We start from the raw sequence: 13,486 nt of genomic DNA, 5'->3' as shown, positions 1-13,486 counted from the left end.
GCAGCCTCCCGCTCCCGCACTGCCCAGCCCCTAGCTGCCTCCTCTCCCCTTCGCCCCGGGCCGGGGTTCCCCGGCCAGCCCGGTCCCGGTCCCGCACCGGCGGCAGGGACTGGCTCTGCCCTCCCCCGCGGCGGGGATCCCCCCGCGCAGGGGCGAGGCGCGGCCCGGCCCGGCCCACCGGGCGCCGCAGGAAAGCGGCGGCGGCTGAAAGGCAGCGGGCGGGCCCTGCGAGCCCTTAAAGGAGCGCTGCTAGCCTCCTCCCCCGGCGGGGAAGGCGGAAGAGCGGAGCACCAGCGAGAGCAGCCCCGGCCTTGCCTGGCTCCTCTTCGGGTTTATATGCACCTGGCTGGATTGCTGCTCGCCCTGGAGAAGAAGGAGAAGGGGCAGCACTGGGAGCGCAGCTCACCTTTCCCGGCCATGTGCTCGGTAAGCGAGGGTAGCAGCACAGACCCCTTGGTGACCCGCTTCAAACAGGTGGAGGAGACGCTGGAGAGGCTGCACCGGGAAAACAGGAGCTTGAAGAATAAAGTGCCGCGGTACAACGCGCTCTGCACCTTGTACCACGAGTCTGCTCAGCAGCTGAGGCAGCTCCAGCTGCAGCTGGCCGCCAAGGAGGCGACGATCCGCGAGCTGCGGAGCAGCCTGGCCCGGCAGGCGACGGCGGCGGGCGGCGAGGCGGAGGCGGCGGGCACGGAGCCGGCCCGCTCGCTGGTGGAGAGCCTGCTGGAGCAGCTGGGCCAGGCCCGCGAGCAGCTCAGGGACAGCGAGCGACTCTCGGCGCGACGAGTGGAGGCTCTGAGCCAGGTAACGCGGCGAGTGCCCTCCAGAGAGCGCGGGCAGGCGGCAGGGGCGCTCCCGGGGGGCCGCGCCGCCGCGCTCGGCGCTCGGAAAAGGCGCGGTACAGGCTCGGTCAGCGCGGCAGTGCCCGGACCGAGGGGTGCGGCCGTGTTGCACGCCGAACCGCGCGCTGGCGGCTGTGGAAGCGGAGGGGGGGGGCGGGTGTGCGCCGGCAGCGGGGGGCGAGCGGCGCGTACGGGCCGGGCCGCAAGCTGGCGGGGCAGGGCCCGGAGCGGAGAGGCGCGGGTTCGAGCCCCGCGGCGCCGTGCGGGGTGAGGGTGACAGGACTGGCGCTGGCGGTGAGTGTCCCCAGCTGGGCTGTGCCCAAAGCGACGCAGTCACCTGTATGCAGCACCGGTTAGCCCTGCATTTAAGTTAAAGAAGGGAAACCATAAAATACTCAGCTAAAAACTTACTGTGGCGTTATAAATCTTCATGCGACTGTTTTTACAAGAAGGAAAAATAGTAAAAACCCTGAAATGCGGAAGCTCCCTATTACCTACTGAAGACCCGTCTCTTGACCTGATGCAGCAGTTTTGTGCTGTAAGATAAACAACTGATGCCACCACTTTTTCTATTAAACCGTTTGTGGGTTTTTTTTTTTTTTTAAAGTGCACTTAAAAATAGTGTTTTGTACTGACATTAAGGCAGCACGTTAAGACTTGGAGAAATAACTGGCAAGTCTGGATTGTGAGGAGATGGATAATGGAGAGTGGTATCTTTTATGGCAGAAAAAGAAGTGTCTCAAAACTGCATCCGCTCCCATCCGCCACAAGTGCTATTTTTGTTACTGTCACTAAGACTTACCCATATTCAGTCTGAAATACTTAAAGAATTTTAAAGCATTTCTTTAGATACATAAAGGAATTTCCAAACTAGAGAAGCAATACTTAAAATTGAAACAAGTATTTTTGTCATAAGTAATCTCTTGACCTAATGCTTATACAAAACAATTTCCATATATGACACTGACCTAAAATACATTTAAATAAGCTCAAGTTTAGAAATCTGTAATAAGAGATGATCTTATTCTGCAAAAGACACTTTGCAGACAGATGACAAACCTGTGGTATCTGGATATATTTTGAAGTCTGACACTGAATGTCTTTAATCTATAGCAAAGTGGAAATTTAGCACTATGCTGAAGAATTCAAAGTCAGTAACAGGAACAAGTGCTATTTCTGTAAGTTAGATATTAATATTACTATTTTTAGAAATAAATACTTCATGCCCAGTCAGAAACACTGAAATCATTGCCACTAAAAACAACAAAAAAAGACATTTTGTGAAGTCCAAGGCCCATATGCTGGCAAAGAGTGCTCCCTGTGATTTACAGCTCCATTAGCACTTCTGAAGAGCTGGCAGGGTAAAGTCAAACTTGTACCTGTTTCATGGTCTACACTGGCATCTAGGGCATCACTGATTCTGGCAAAGCAGTGCTGCAGAGATTTCTGTTACCAGCATCCACTACTTTTGGAAGATAATCAAGCACAAGCTACTTTTGACAAAAGTCAGGACTGGCGTACTTCACATGTATGGTACTACAGAGCTTGCCAGCAAACTTCTTCCTTCTCAAAACACCTGCAGAGATGTTAACTTAATGCAGTCTGGATGATCCCACAGAGCTTCCAATGCAACAAGAACATGTGGCAATGAGATCCACACTTGTTTCGCAGGAGTACGTCAGACCCCCTCATGTACCTTGGAGAGTCAGCTATGGCCAAAATAGAGTCATTGCTGCCACAAGGATTTAATTTTCTCTTTGCTTGTCCTTAATGCTCATCCTTTCCCTAGGTGAGAAAGTTGCTGTGTATGTCCCCTCTGCTTTGTCCTTGTGACAGTGCCAGACAATAAAACCACTTTGCTGGTTTCTGATAAGATGATTTTCCAGTTCTGTATTTGGGTGGGGTTTTTTTGGTTGTTGGTTTTTGTTTTTGAGGAAAATCTCTGCTATGAGGCAATTTAGAATGTAGGACCAGTAAGCATTTCTGAGTCTTCATAGTTACTCCTTTTAAACTACTTCGTTTCCTGTAAGGTACATCTTTAGTTAGTTGCACATCTTTTCGAAAAACCTTCCTGATTTTTTTCCTGCTTGTTTCTTCATACTGTTGACTAGGAAGCGCTTGTATAGCTGTCCAAGCAGTTCTTGATTGTGATGGATTGATCTGTCGGTTCTAAGGCTGAGTGGTTATACAGAAATGAATTGGATTTATTTTACTTTTTAAGTCACTTTGCAATGAGCATAGAGGCAATATGGAATTCCTGCAATATGGAATTCAGTCTTAAATATATTTCAACATCTGAGTTCACTTTGCTTTTAAATAACTTCCCCTCTCCCTTATGTTTAGGAAGTACAGAAGTTGAATCAGCAACTAGAGGAGAAAAATGGAGAGATACAGCAGATGATAAATCAGCCTCCATTTGAAAAGGAGAGAGAAATCTTACGACTTCAGAAGAGCTTGGCAGAGAGAGAAAAGGCTCAGGCCACCAGCGATGTTTTGTGCCGTTCACTCACTGATGAAACCCACCAACTGCAACGCAAATTAGCATCCACAGCAGAAATGTGTCAACATCTGGCAAAATGTCTAGAAGAGAAGCAAAGAAAAGAGAAGGGGAATTCAGATGACCAGACACTTGTGGGAAGATCTGATCAGGTATTCTTACTGCTACTATGTCTCTTTAAAGTCTTATTAGTTTCTGAGGTGTTAAGTTACCATATGATAGTTTTAACGGGAGAATGGTGAGACATATCCCTTCAAATAATTTCATGTAGGGTGCAAAGGCTACCATGGCAAGGCTCTAAGTAATTCACAGTACCAAAAATACAGGATGGAAGCAGTTGTCCATCACTTGCATTTTAGCCATCTCACTTATCATCAGAGGCTTTTTTTTTTTTAGGGAGGAGAGGATCCTGAGAAATCCCTTCCAACCTCAGCAATTCCATGATAATTCTTCCCTGCATATACAGGGGACAGTATCTTCATACCACAGCATGCCTCAGTGAATCACTAGATGGTGCTGTGCTTTTGAAGGTGGTATCTCCTGATTAATTGTTTAAGCATCTAAATCATAAAACCAAGTAGAGATATTTTAAAGTAGTATTTATATTAAGAATGATATAGCACGTGATCTTCTTAGATCAGGATTTGGTGTTGCACATGTAGTACAGACCTACAGAAAGCTGGTTAAGGAAGAATGAGTCAAGGTGTGTGCTACTTCCCCCCTGACCTCCCAGTGCAAGGCAATGTTTCTCTGCAGCAGGGATATTTAGAAGAATTGCTTCATGATAGGAAGGTGGCAAAAATGTTACAAAGAAACACCTGGATTTTGGTGTACTTTCCTAATGGCTGTGTGGCTTTGAAACCGCATCATCACCTTAGCTGAAGGTTTTCAGTGTAGTGTAGAATAGATTGTGGTGTTCTCTTGTTCCAGAAGTCATGATGGTTCAGAGTCGTTAGATAATTATGAGAATACCATAAGGAAATAACATTAGTGGTGCTGCCTTCAATAACAGATCAGAGTATTGCGTGGGATGCTACAGCCAATTCTCACACACAAAAAAGAGAAATTCTGTCTCATGCTCTTACTGCTATGTAGTGGTAACGCTGTGTTTCACATGATCACTCACCTGTGCTTTTATGACAAACTATACATGCTCGGTTCTATTTCGTAAAACATCCCAGGAGCATTTCCAACAAAACCAATTCTCATTAAAGTTACCTGTAAGAAATAGTTAAAGTTGACTAGATAAGAAAAAAGAACTTTTTAAGGGACTGGAAGCATTTAGTATTATATATTTTACGTGTAATTGATAGACAGGAAACTTGATTGACTTTGATATATGTAATAAGTAGCTAACCTTGTACAGCGGGGACTTCCCTGTTGAAGAAGAGAAATTTCAGATGCAATTACTAGCTGATTCTAGGGAATTTTGTACAAAAGTGTTCTATATTACTCATGTACACTGGGGTTTTTTTAAGCAGATGTCAACTGTAAAAAAAGAGGTATCATTTCAGTCAATTATTTAGCAAGCAGGGTTTTTCTCAGTAATTTCTTCCTAGTGCTGGCCAAAATTGACAGTAATAACAAAGCAAAATGAAAGCCTATCTGTGTCTTTGTCATGCATTCCCCCACTCCAGACTAGTAGTTTCTACTAGAACTTCCAAGGAGTTCATGTAAACTGTTAAGGTCTGCTGTCATCAGTGTAGGCCCTCATGCGTGTAAAATCCCGTTACCTTTAGGAGGCTGAGAATTTGGTAAGACAGACAGCACACAGATCTACTTAAAAGCAATACTGAGGTGGTAAAAACCAGAGTACATTTTTGCTTTCCTTATTTATTATAAAAGCTGTAGGCTATACTATTAGTATTTGGGAATAGACTATATAGAAATAAGTAGACCTAGATGTACACATTTGTTTCACAGGTAGCAAATAGTTTGAGGAATTTAAAAAAATTACTTACAGTTTAACAGCATAGCTAAGCAGCATTTGCAATTTTTATGTTAAAGTAACACTTCCTTTATCTGAAAATTATAGCTTTTAGACAATGAAACTTCACTTCAAGCTCTTATCTGCAACCTACAAGATGAAAACAGGATGTTAAAACAAAAAGTAGCTCATGTGAGTACTTTCATTTTGTACAAGAGTAAGATTTGATTAAGTATTTTGAATTACAGTAAACTCAAAGTAGGTAAAGCCTGGTTAATCTAATTAAATAGCAGTTTAATGTGAGTCCAAAATTTTCTTAGTCCTTTCAACAAGGCACATAAGTCTTTCTTCTCTTGGCTAACAACAACATTATCTTTAATGTATTGGGTGTTTGTTGTTAAAAATACACTGCGGAAGAGAATTTCAGTGTTCCTTCCACACATCAGTATTCCACCTCAGAAGAACAGCACTGGGCCCAGGGTGACTGCCAGCCCCTCCCATTCAGTATTATTTAATAATGTCCCTATGGACTGGTGAATGGGGAAGGCTGGCTGGCTGTGAAGAGCCTGGCTTACGGCGTGGTAATCTGCTCCCCTGTAAGGTGGCTTATCCACACTCAGTGGTTCAGCCAGCATATTATATAATCTTTTAAACGAGTTTTGGTCCTGCATATATGGACACTCTATGAACGCTTGGATGTTTGTGTCTTCATGCTCTTCATGAATCTCCTGGGTAATCTTTCAGGTGGAAGACTTAAATGCAAAGTGGCAGAAATACGATGCAAGTAGGGATGAGTATGTGAAGCGACTCCACTTGCAGCTAAAAGAGATGAAGTCACAACTGGAGCAGCAGCATGGTGTAACTTCTACACAAACGAATTCTGACCTGATGCACAAAGAGATACTCCGGTTAAACAAGCTACTGGAAGAGAAAATGAATGAATGCATAAAAACAAGGAGAGAATTAGAAGATGTGAAGAAGGCCAGTGAAGAAGATAATGAACGCATACAAATGCTGGAGCAACAGGTCATTAAGTTTCTTTTTCCTATAGGTGGGAATTCTTAGTTTCTCCCCAGACAACTGAAATCCAAGGGGACAAAATGAAATTATTTCTTTTGACATTTGCTGCTGGTCTTGCCACATTTGGCTATACAGATAAACCACAGATTTAAAGGAAAATTACTAAAGAAATGCGTACAGTTCTGCTGTCTTTAACGCAAGATGTCAAAGATCTGAAAAAAATACTAATACCTTTAAAGTACAGATAAAATACAGAAGATAGCGTTGAGATTCTGGGAATAAGTATTTACAAACAAAGGACTCTGCCTCAGCTTTCTAATCTAACCTGCCAATGCTCTAATCTATGGAATATTAACATAGTAATTATTTTTCAGGTCCTAGTTTATAAAGATGATTTCACATCTGAGAGATCTGACAGAGAACGAGCACAGAGTAAAATACAAGAGCTTCAGGCAGAAGTTGCATGTCTGCAACACCAGCTAGCAAGACGACAGGTAAGAACGCAACAAGTTACTTTTTTTTTTTCCTCAATTAAAGCATCTCGGCCCGGATTCAGGACTAAAATATACTTTAAAAAAAAATATATTAGTACTTCTAAAACCAATTCAGCTCTGTGCAGCTATCAAAACCTTACATTATTTTGTAGTCAGTTCTTACAGAGATGCTTCCCAATACACATGTAATACCCCCTTCCAGACAGTTTTCCTTATATTTTGGATCAGCATAGCAAGGGTGAATTCTTAGAAGGAGGAGAAGGACAGCTATGAGTCTTGGAACAGTGGCATCTTTCAAGAGCGTACTGGCTATATTCTGTGTTTTCTGCAAGCCTTCTTTAACAACTGTGTCAATAAAACTGCAAAAACTGATGCATATTTTATTTACAAATCTTCTGATAAGAACGAGCAGTGTTTCAAATACAGATGATAAAAATTTTGTTAAAGAATTAACTTTTCAGTGCATCTTTTTCAAGTGCTCTTCTTTCTTTTTCTAGGATTCAAGAGACACAAGCAGTCATTTCAGAGTTCACATTGGTAACCAAAATCATATGCATGTACAGACAAACGTTGAACATCTACTGGGCAACAGCCCAGGCCAAACAGGCATGAGAAGAACATCTTCACAGTCTGAACAAGCTTCTCCTCCTGCGGACAATGGAAACTCAGGATCCGAGGGCAGGGCACAGGGTGAACTTAGATGCCCTCATTGTATGAGGTTTTTCAGTGATGAACTCAGTGATGAATTCCTCAAGCATGTTGCTGAATGCTGTCAGTGACCATGTCATGGGAGGCATTTAAGTCAATCACTACTTTACAGACAGTAAAACTTTGCTCTATACATATCTCCTACAGTCCTCAAACAGAGTAATTCAAATGGACAGCTCTTAGGAATTAGGAGGATGAACAATATCTACCTCTTCTTTGATTTCACCTTCTCTTACACTGTATGAAAGACTTCAAGATAAAGCAAGGTGCTTTTAAGAAGAATTAGTTTTGGCAGCTACGAGGAAGGCAAGCATAATACAAATTCTACTACAAACTAAGCTGAAACTTACAGTGGTAGTTCGCTTCAGAGTGCAGCTTGACTCATATTTGAGTCTAATTCTTCACAGCAGTCTGAAGGCTTGTGAAAAAAAATTACTGAACTTTTCTTCCAAAAATGTAGGCTGAAGAACGGGGGAGGAGCTTTTTGGCAGAAGATAGAAAAAAGTCTTACTGTGCTTTATCTGGATTAAAAGCGAAAGTATTTTCTTGTCTATTGAAGGTGAACTTTCAGACATCTTGCCTGAAAATCCTTGTGCTCAACTGAAATCAGGAGAAGTGAAGAAAACATGAAAGGGCTGGTTGTTCACTAAAACTAGCTTGTCTTTTTGCACAGAAACAATGTACAGGGATATTTATTTTTTCTGTGCCAGAAGTAAATATTTTACACATTTGTAAATGTGAATTAGTGTAATTATTGATTGTATTCTTATTTTACCTAAGAATTATTTTTATAATAAAAGTGATTGTGCAGTTGCTTTACTACATTAGTAAAGTGGTCAAAAAAAAATCTCTTTCAGTGTAAGTATTTAAATGTGAAATAGGCCCAGTAACTAAACTAAGGGCAAACTAAATGTTGTGGTGTCAGATAGGAGCTATTACTTCAGCAGTAACTACTCAGACTATTTTCAAATATCATGAAAAATCACTCCTGATTTACAAGAGAAAGAACGGCCTTTCAGATGCACAGGAACACCTTTAACACCCTGCCCTGCCACACATTTATGACTACACCAGTGCTAGTTTAGATTTCTTCTTCTTGTCCTATCTACCCTGGAGAAAACTTAAAAAAACAGGGGACTGTTTTGAGAAGTATCAGAAGATAAAGTGTACAGATACAACAAGGTCACAGTTTTTTCAGCCTTGGCTCTGGGTGTTTCTCACCATGTCAGAGCTGGACTTAAGGATGGGATACAAAGTAAAGGCCTAGTACAACCATGGCCTTTCATAATTCAAGGAAACTCACACTGGATAACGCTCCTGTCTTCTGCTTTGGCTCCTGCCCAGTTCTACCCATTAGGAGTACTGTGGATATTTTCCTTGATACTTTCACAGCCCCAGAGGAAGATGATGGTTTATGCTAATGTTGTCTTTGGTGGGATATTACCAGAAAAAGATGCCTGGGCCATTACATCCAGTGTGCAGGTACAGTGGTTCTTACTAATCTCATCTTCAACTAACTGCAAACCTGTGATTGATTACTGGCTTGTTTTTCCACAACATGCACAAACATGCAGAAATGTGTGGGGTTTTTTTTTAAGTGACCACTCTATACATCACCTTTTAAGGTTGTAGAGATCAGATGCAGCCCACAGAATACAGGCTGAGAAACATGATTAAACTTCCTGTGGCATAAGCTAATCTTAAGTTTTGCTGACTGTTCTCATTAGACAAGCCTTGTTTACAGCTTCAGTCTATATCAATACTATATGGCCAGCAATTGATAAAGCAAAATATGGACTTTTTTTCCTAGTGATTCACATTACAAGACAGTTACTTTATTGTTGTGTTTGTAAGTTAGATCTTGGCAGTACCTTTTTTTTTTTTATTGCATTGAGATGATCACTGCTTTAATATATATCAGAAGCTCCAGTCTGCTATAGGTTTCCACTCATGTTTATCGCTGTGGGTATAGGTGGACAGACTGACCTACAACTATTAGAAATAGATACAAGAATCTGCAGTACACAGAAAGTGATAGTACCTATTCTTGTGGATTTAAGACCTGTGAATCAGTCCCTGGTCAAAGTAGAGATCAGTATGAATCCTGGGAAAGGAGGGCACTGCAATGCTGGGAAAATGGATATACCTACAACAGGGACCACAGTGGGTCAACAGACACAAACAGGTCAAGTCATAGATCAAGCAAAGATCACAGCTACCACCTAAAGCTGTGCAATAAATGGTGGCTGGCATTTGAACACCTGTGGCAAAAATCTAGGACAGAGCTGCTGGTTTTCAGCATAAAAATGCCTCACTTCAGAGATATTTCACTTTACCATTTCCTACAGAGTTGGTGGGTTTTTTTTTCTTGTTGATAAAAAGCTTTACCTATTTCTTTCTTGTCTTGGCTTAACCAAGGTACCAGTTACAAACACTGTAAAAGAACCACCACTGGCTTACATGCAAATATTTGTTTCAGTTTATAGGGCGTAAACTGCCCCTTCTAAGACAACCTTTCTATTACCCAGCGCTTTGACTTTTACACCAGTCACTGGTAGATCTCTTAAGAAACCATAAAATCTTCACTTGCCCTCTCCTCACCAGGCAAAGCATACGCATCAAGGCATCCCAAGCAATCACCACCACCACCACCACCTACATCACAGTTGAGGTTGCAGACCAGAACAAATAAAACTTCTCAGGCTCCACTGTCCCAACACTGAAGTGAAAGCAGCCATGAGCTCCCAGCATGAATCCTTTAAATCAGGGAAAGCTCCTTCTGGCCTCACAACAGCATTCTCTGCCACCTGGATGGCCCTCCAAGTAGTGCCTGTCTTGTCTGGTCAAATGGTAAAAGCAACCCAGCTCCTTGTCTAAAAGAAAGCAATAAAACCCGTATGAGTAAGAAAGTAACTGCATAAAATGAAAAGGACCTTCAACAGCATAAACTTTAATTATCCACTTGTACTACGGCTGTTCACTGTAACACATACCAAGTGTAAAACTGCAGAAACAAGTCCTCACACAAGAGACTCGAAACCATACAGAAAAACTTCAGGACCATATGGGACTCGGTTCCTTATTTGCTGTATTGGTAACAAAAGGCATCCAAGATAAACAAACCCTGTTTTCAGGCAAAGTTAATGCCTGCTTAGGCTTCTGTAAATCTCTCGTTACTGGCGAGCAATGCCCGTACTGGAGAGGCACACCAACAGTGGAAGAAAGACAGCGGTACCTCTGCAGGTCCAGGGAGGCTGGGAGGAGGCGGGGTAACTGTCTCTTCTGGGACTTGTAGGAGTGTTTCCTAGCGTATAAAGAGCTGCCAAGATGTATCTATCCAATTACCTTCATGATTAGTCCATCCTTCTCCTAAAATTTTTCCCTCATTACCTTCCCTCAGTTTTGCTTTCCAAATGAGCCGGGTTCAGACCCAGGAAAAGCTCAGAGCTCCCGAGCAGCTGTCTCACCAACAGTTAGGTTTTCAGACCACATATCCTCCAACTGCTGGCAAGCGGGTTTTCACTACTCCTGAACCTAATTATAATGTATTTTTGGGGGGATTTTAAAGTAAATGCTGTTTACCAATAACTATGCTGGTTGCCATGCAGAAGCACGCCCTTAGCACACAATCACGACAGCAGTTGTAGACAAGACTGACTCATTAAATCTCGGAAAATACAACTGGGAGAAGTCTCAGAAGTTGGCCCCTACCCTAAAAGCCCCAAGGGAGAGATCAACAACAATGCTGCCTTCTGTAGCACAAGCAGTATAGCACCTAAAAACCATATTAAATCTTCTGCAACTTTTAAGGCAACGCCTGCTTCCCCCTCCCATGATTTAGGACATCACATCTTTTAAAACAAGCCTTAAACGATACCTCAAGATTAAGTGCTCACTAATAATAAAACTGACTACAAGAGTAAAATTTGTTCAAGAAGCAGACACCTATACTCTATGGTAATTTTTTTTTAAACTTCCATTTCCTGTGGCTTTGCTGCATGTGTATATATAGAAAGCAAGGGAAATTCCAAACAAGATGCCACACCGTTGTACTCAGAACAGCAGTGCTTCTCATTCTAGAAAAGGGAAGTCTCAAATTCTTTTTCTACAAAGTCTATGTGAATTCAAAGTATGCTGTAGTAATATTTCCTAGTACCATGCTCTCAGCTGAGGAGGTTCAACTGAAAACCTAAAGTGTAAGAAATACTTACAAAGCACCAGTTCAAGCCAGCAGGACCTCAGCAGAGGGATGGGGTATGGGGTTAAGCACTCCTGCCATCTCACCTGATGCCTCAAATTGCTCACCAAGGGCAAAGGGCAGCCCAGCACCCTCACTGAAGCATTCCTTGCTGAAGATTCCCTGCCACAGGCTGTCCCAGCCAGGGGGTCAGAACTCCAGCAAGGTGAGGTGGGGATTTACAAGGTGCTGCAGAAACTGCTTACACAGGGGCTCCTGAAAGGCACCAACCATCCCAACTGGCACAGCACTTCTGTGTCTCCACTCCCACTGCTGCTCAGTGTGTTCTTCCCCTTTCTCTGTAGTACATCCACTTTTCCCTCCTCTTTTTACATTTACTGGTAAGAAGCTGTTGGTGCAGGAACTCTTCACAACATGTGCTGGATGTATGGTGTTGATAATGGCCGACAGCATCCCTCAGGAGCTTGAGATATTTTCACAGCACACAGAGCTCTGCTGCAGACAGCACTGAAACAGATGGTGGGTTATGAGACAGCTTATTTCTAGAAGGCACCAAAACAACCTATTTGAAGCATGTACTTGGCTTAACCACACTTGTTCCCTCACCATCCTTCCCCAGGCCAGCCCTCCAGCATGCTTTCTGGAAACCTGGTTGACAGATGGGCCGAGTACCCATGAGTGGGGCAGATCTGGCTGCTCGTGCGGATGCCCACCTTCTCAATGTCACATGAACTCACCTTGCCCAAGGCTCTCACACTCTTAATTTCTCAAGGAGTGGGAGGGAGGAAAAAGTAGTGGGACCCAGTTCTGCAGCGCTTGCTGATTCACCTCCACCCCCTCCCTGTCACAGCTGCTACCTTCTTTCCCTCCTCCTCCCCGCTCCTGCACTCACCCAATCTCTTTGTCAAACCTGTCTTCATACAACAACTGTTTGCTTGTTTTTAATCACCAATAGCACCTTCTTGGTCTCACACAGATATCGCAGCAGTTTTTACAGGAGGGACACACACATTACCAGGCAAGCCTGGTATCTGCCCTACTGGCTTTTCGGACAGCACTAGCACACCCCATGTCTTGCTGAGCTTCTGGGTCCCTGCTGCAGCCAGACTTCCCCATCCCAAACCTGCCCCGCACAGCCCAAAATGGCACGGCCGAACAGGACAGTGGGTGTCACAGCTCCCTGTCCTGCTCCACAGCAGTCCGGACTTGGACGATGCCCAGGGGTGCCTTCTCTGCTGAGAAGCCCACGCCAAGGGAACAGTGCCTTGCTGGCCCAGAGGGCAAGGCGTCAACCTGTGGTCTCCCTCCAGCTGTGCCCCCACAGCTCTCCCTGGGCTAGGGCTAGGCCAGCTGCGGTTCACCCGAGCCAGCCACCTGCACCCGCCACCTGGGCCCCAGGCTGGGAGGAGAGCCACAGGCACACATACCTGCTCTGGGAGCAGCCCCAACTCTGACCAGACCCACTCGCAAAGCCCTGGGTTTTTCCTGTCTGGTGCAAAGCCGGAAGCAGATCTCGGACCGCGCTGCAGGGTAGGATCTCCATCCCTCTCGGAACATGCAGTGAAGGAGGTGAGAGGAGGTCAGATCTCCTTGAACTAAGCGATTCCAGCTCCTTTGAGGAGCGAAAGCCACAAAGGAGCTCAGACACCCACAGAGGAATGAGCCCCTCATTCTGACCATCACCACCACGTCTCAAGAAAGCTCAGGCATCCAGAGAGACATGCGACGGTCCACAGCCATTTGGGGAAGAACATCGCTGATTAAGGGGGACTTGGTGGGATGTGAAGTGACTCATGCACA

At 44.1% G+C, this 13,486-nt stretch overlaps 2 protein-coding genes across 2 annotated transcripts in view; one reads left to right on the top strand and one right to left on the bottom strand.

Moving 5' to 3' along the window:
* The first annotated feature begins 48 nt into the window (after positions 1 to 48).
* TNIP2 (TNFAIP3 interacting protein 2) lies at positions 49 to 8,312 on the top strand. Its single transcript, XM_080410694.1, has 6 exons — positions 49 to 804; positions 3,186 to 3,491; positions 5,375 to 5,458; positions 6,011 to 6,292; positions 6,661 to 6,780; positions 7,278 to 8,312. Exons 1-6 carry the CDS (start codon positions 337 to 339, stop codon positions 7,557 to 7,559), a joined length of 1,542 nt encoding a protein of 513 aa, XP_080266820.1. The 5' UTR covers positions 49 to 336; the 3' UTR covers positions 7,560 to 8,312.
* The window catches only part of FAM193A (family with sequence similarity 193 member A), a 153,382-nt gene continuing 145,909 nt past the window's right edge, over positions 6,014 to 13,486 (bottom strand). The window contains exons 25-26 of the transcript XR_013931805.1: positions 10,148 to 10,361; positions 6,014 to 6,151 (exon numbers count right to left, since the gene is read on the bottom strand). The gene's annotated coding sequence lies outside the window, so the exon portion shown is untranslated. The remainder of the gene's footprint in view (positions 6,152 to 10,147; positions 10,362 to 13,486) is intronic.

Source organism: Falco punctatus, assembly GCF_963210335.1.
Source record: "Falco punctatus genome assembly, chromosome: 1".
Classification (NCBI taxonomy): domain Eukaryota; kingdom Metazoa; phylum Chordata; class Aves; order Falconiformes; family Falconidae; genus Falco; species Falco punctatus.
Note: the sequence above shows the minus strand (reverse complement) of the source record. Positions and strands in the feature narration are given on the sequence as shown.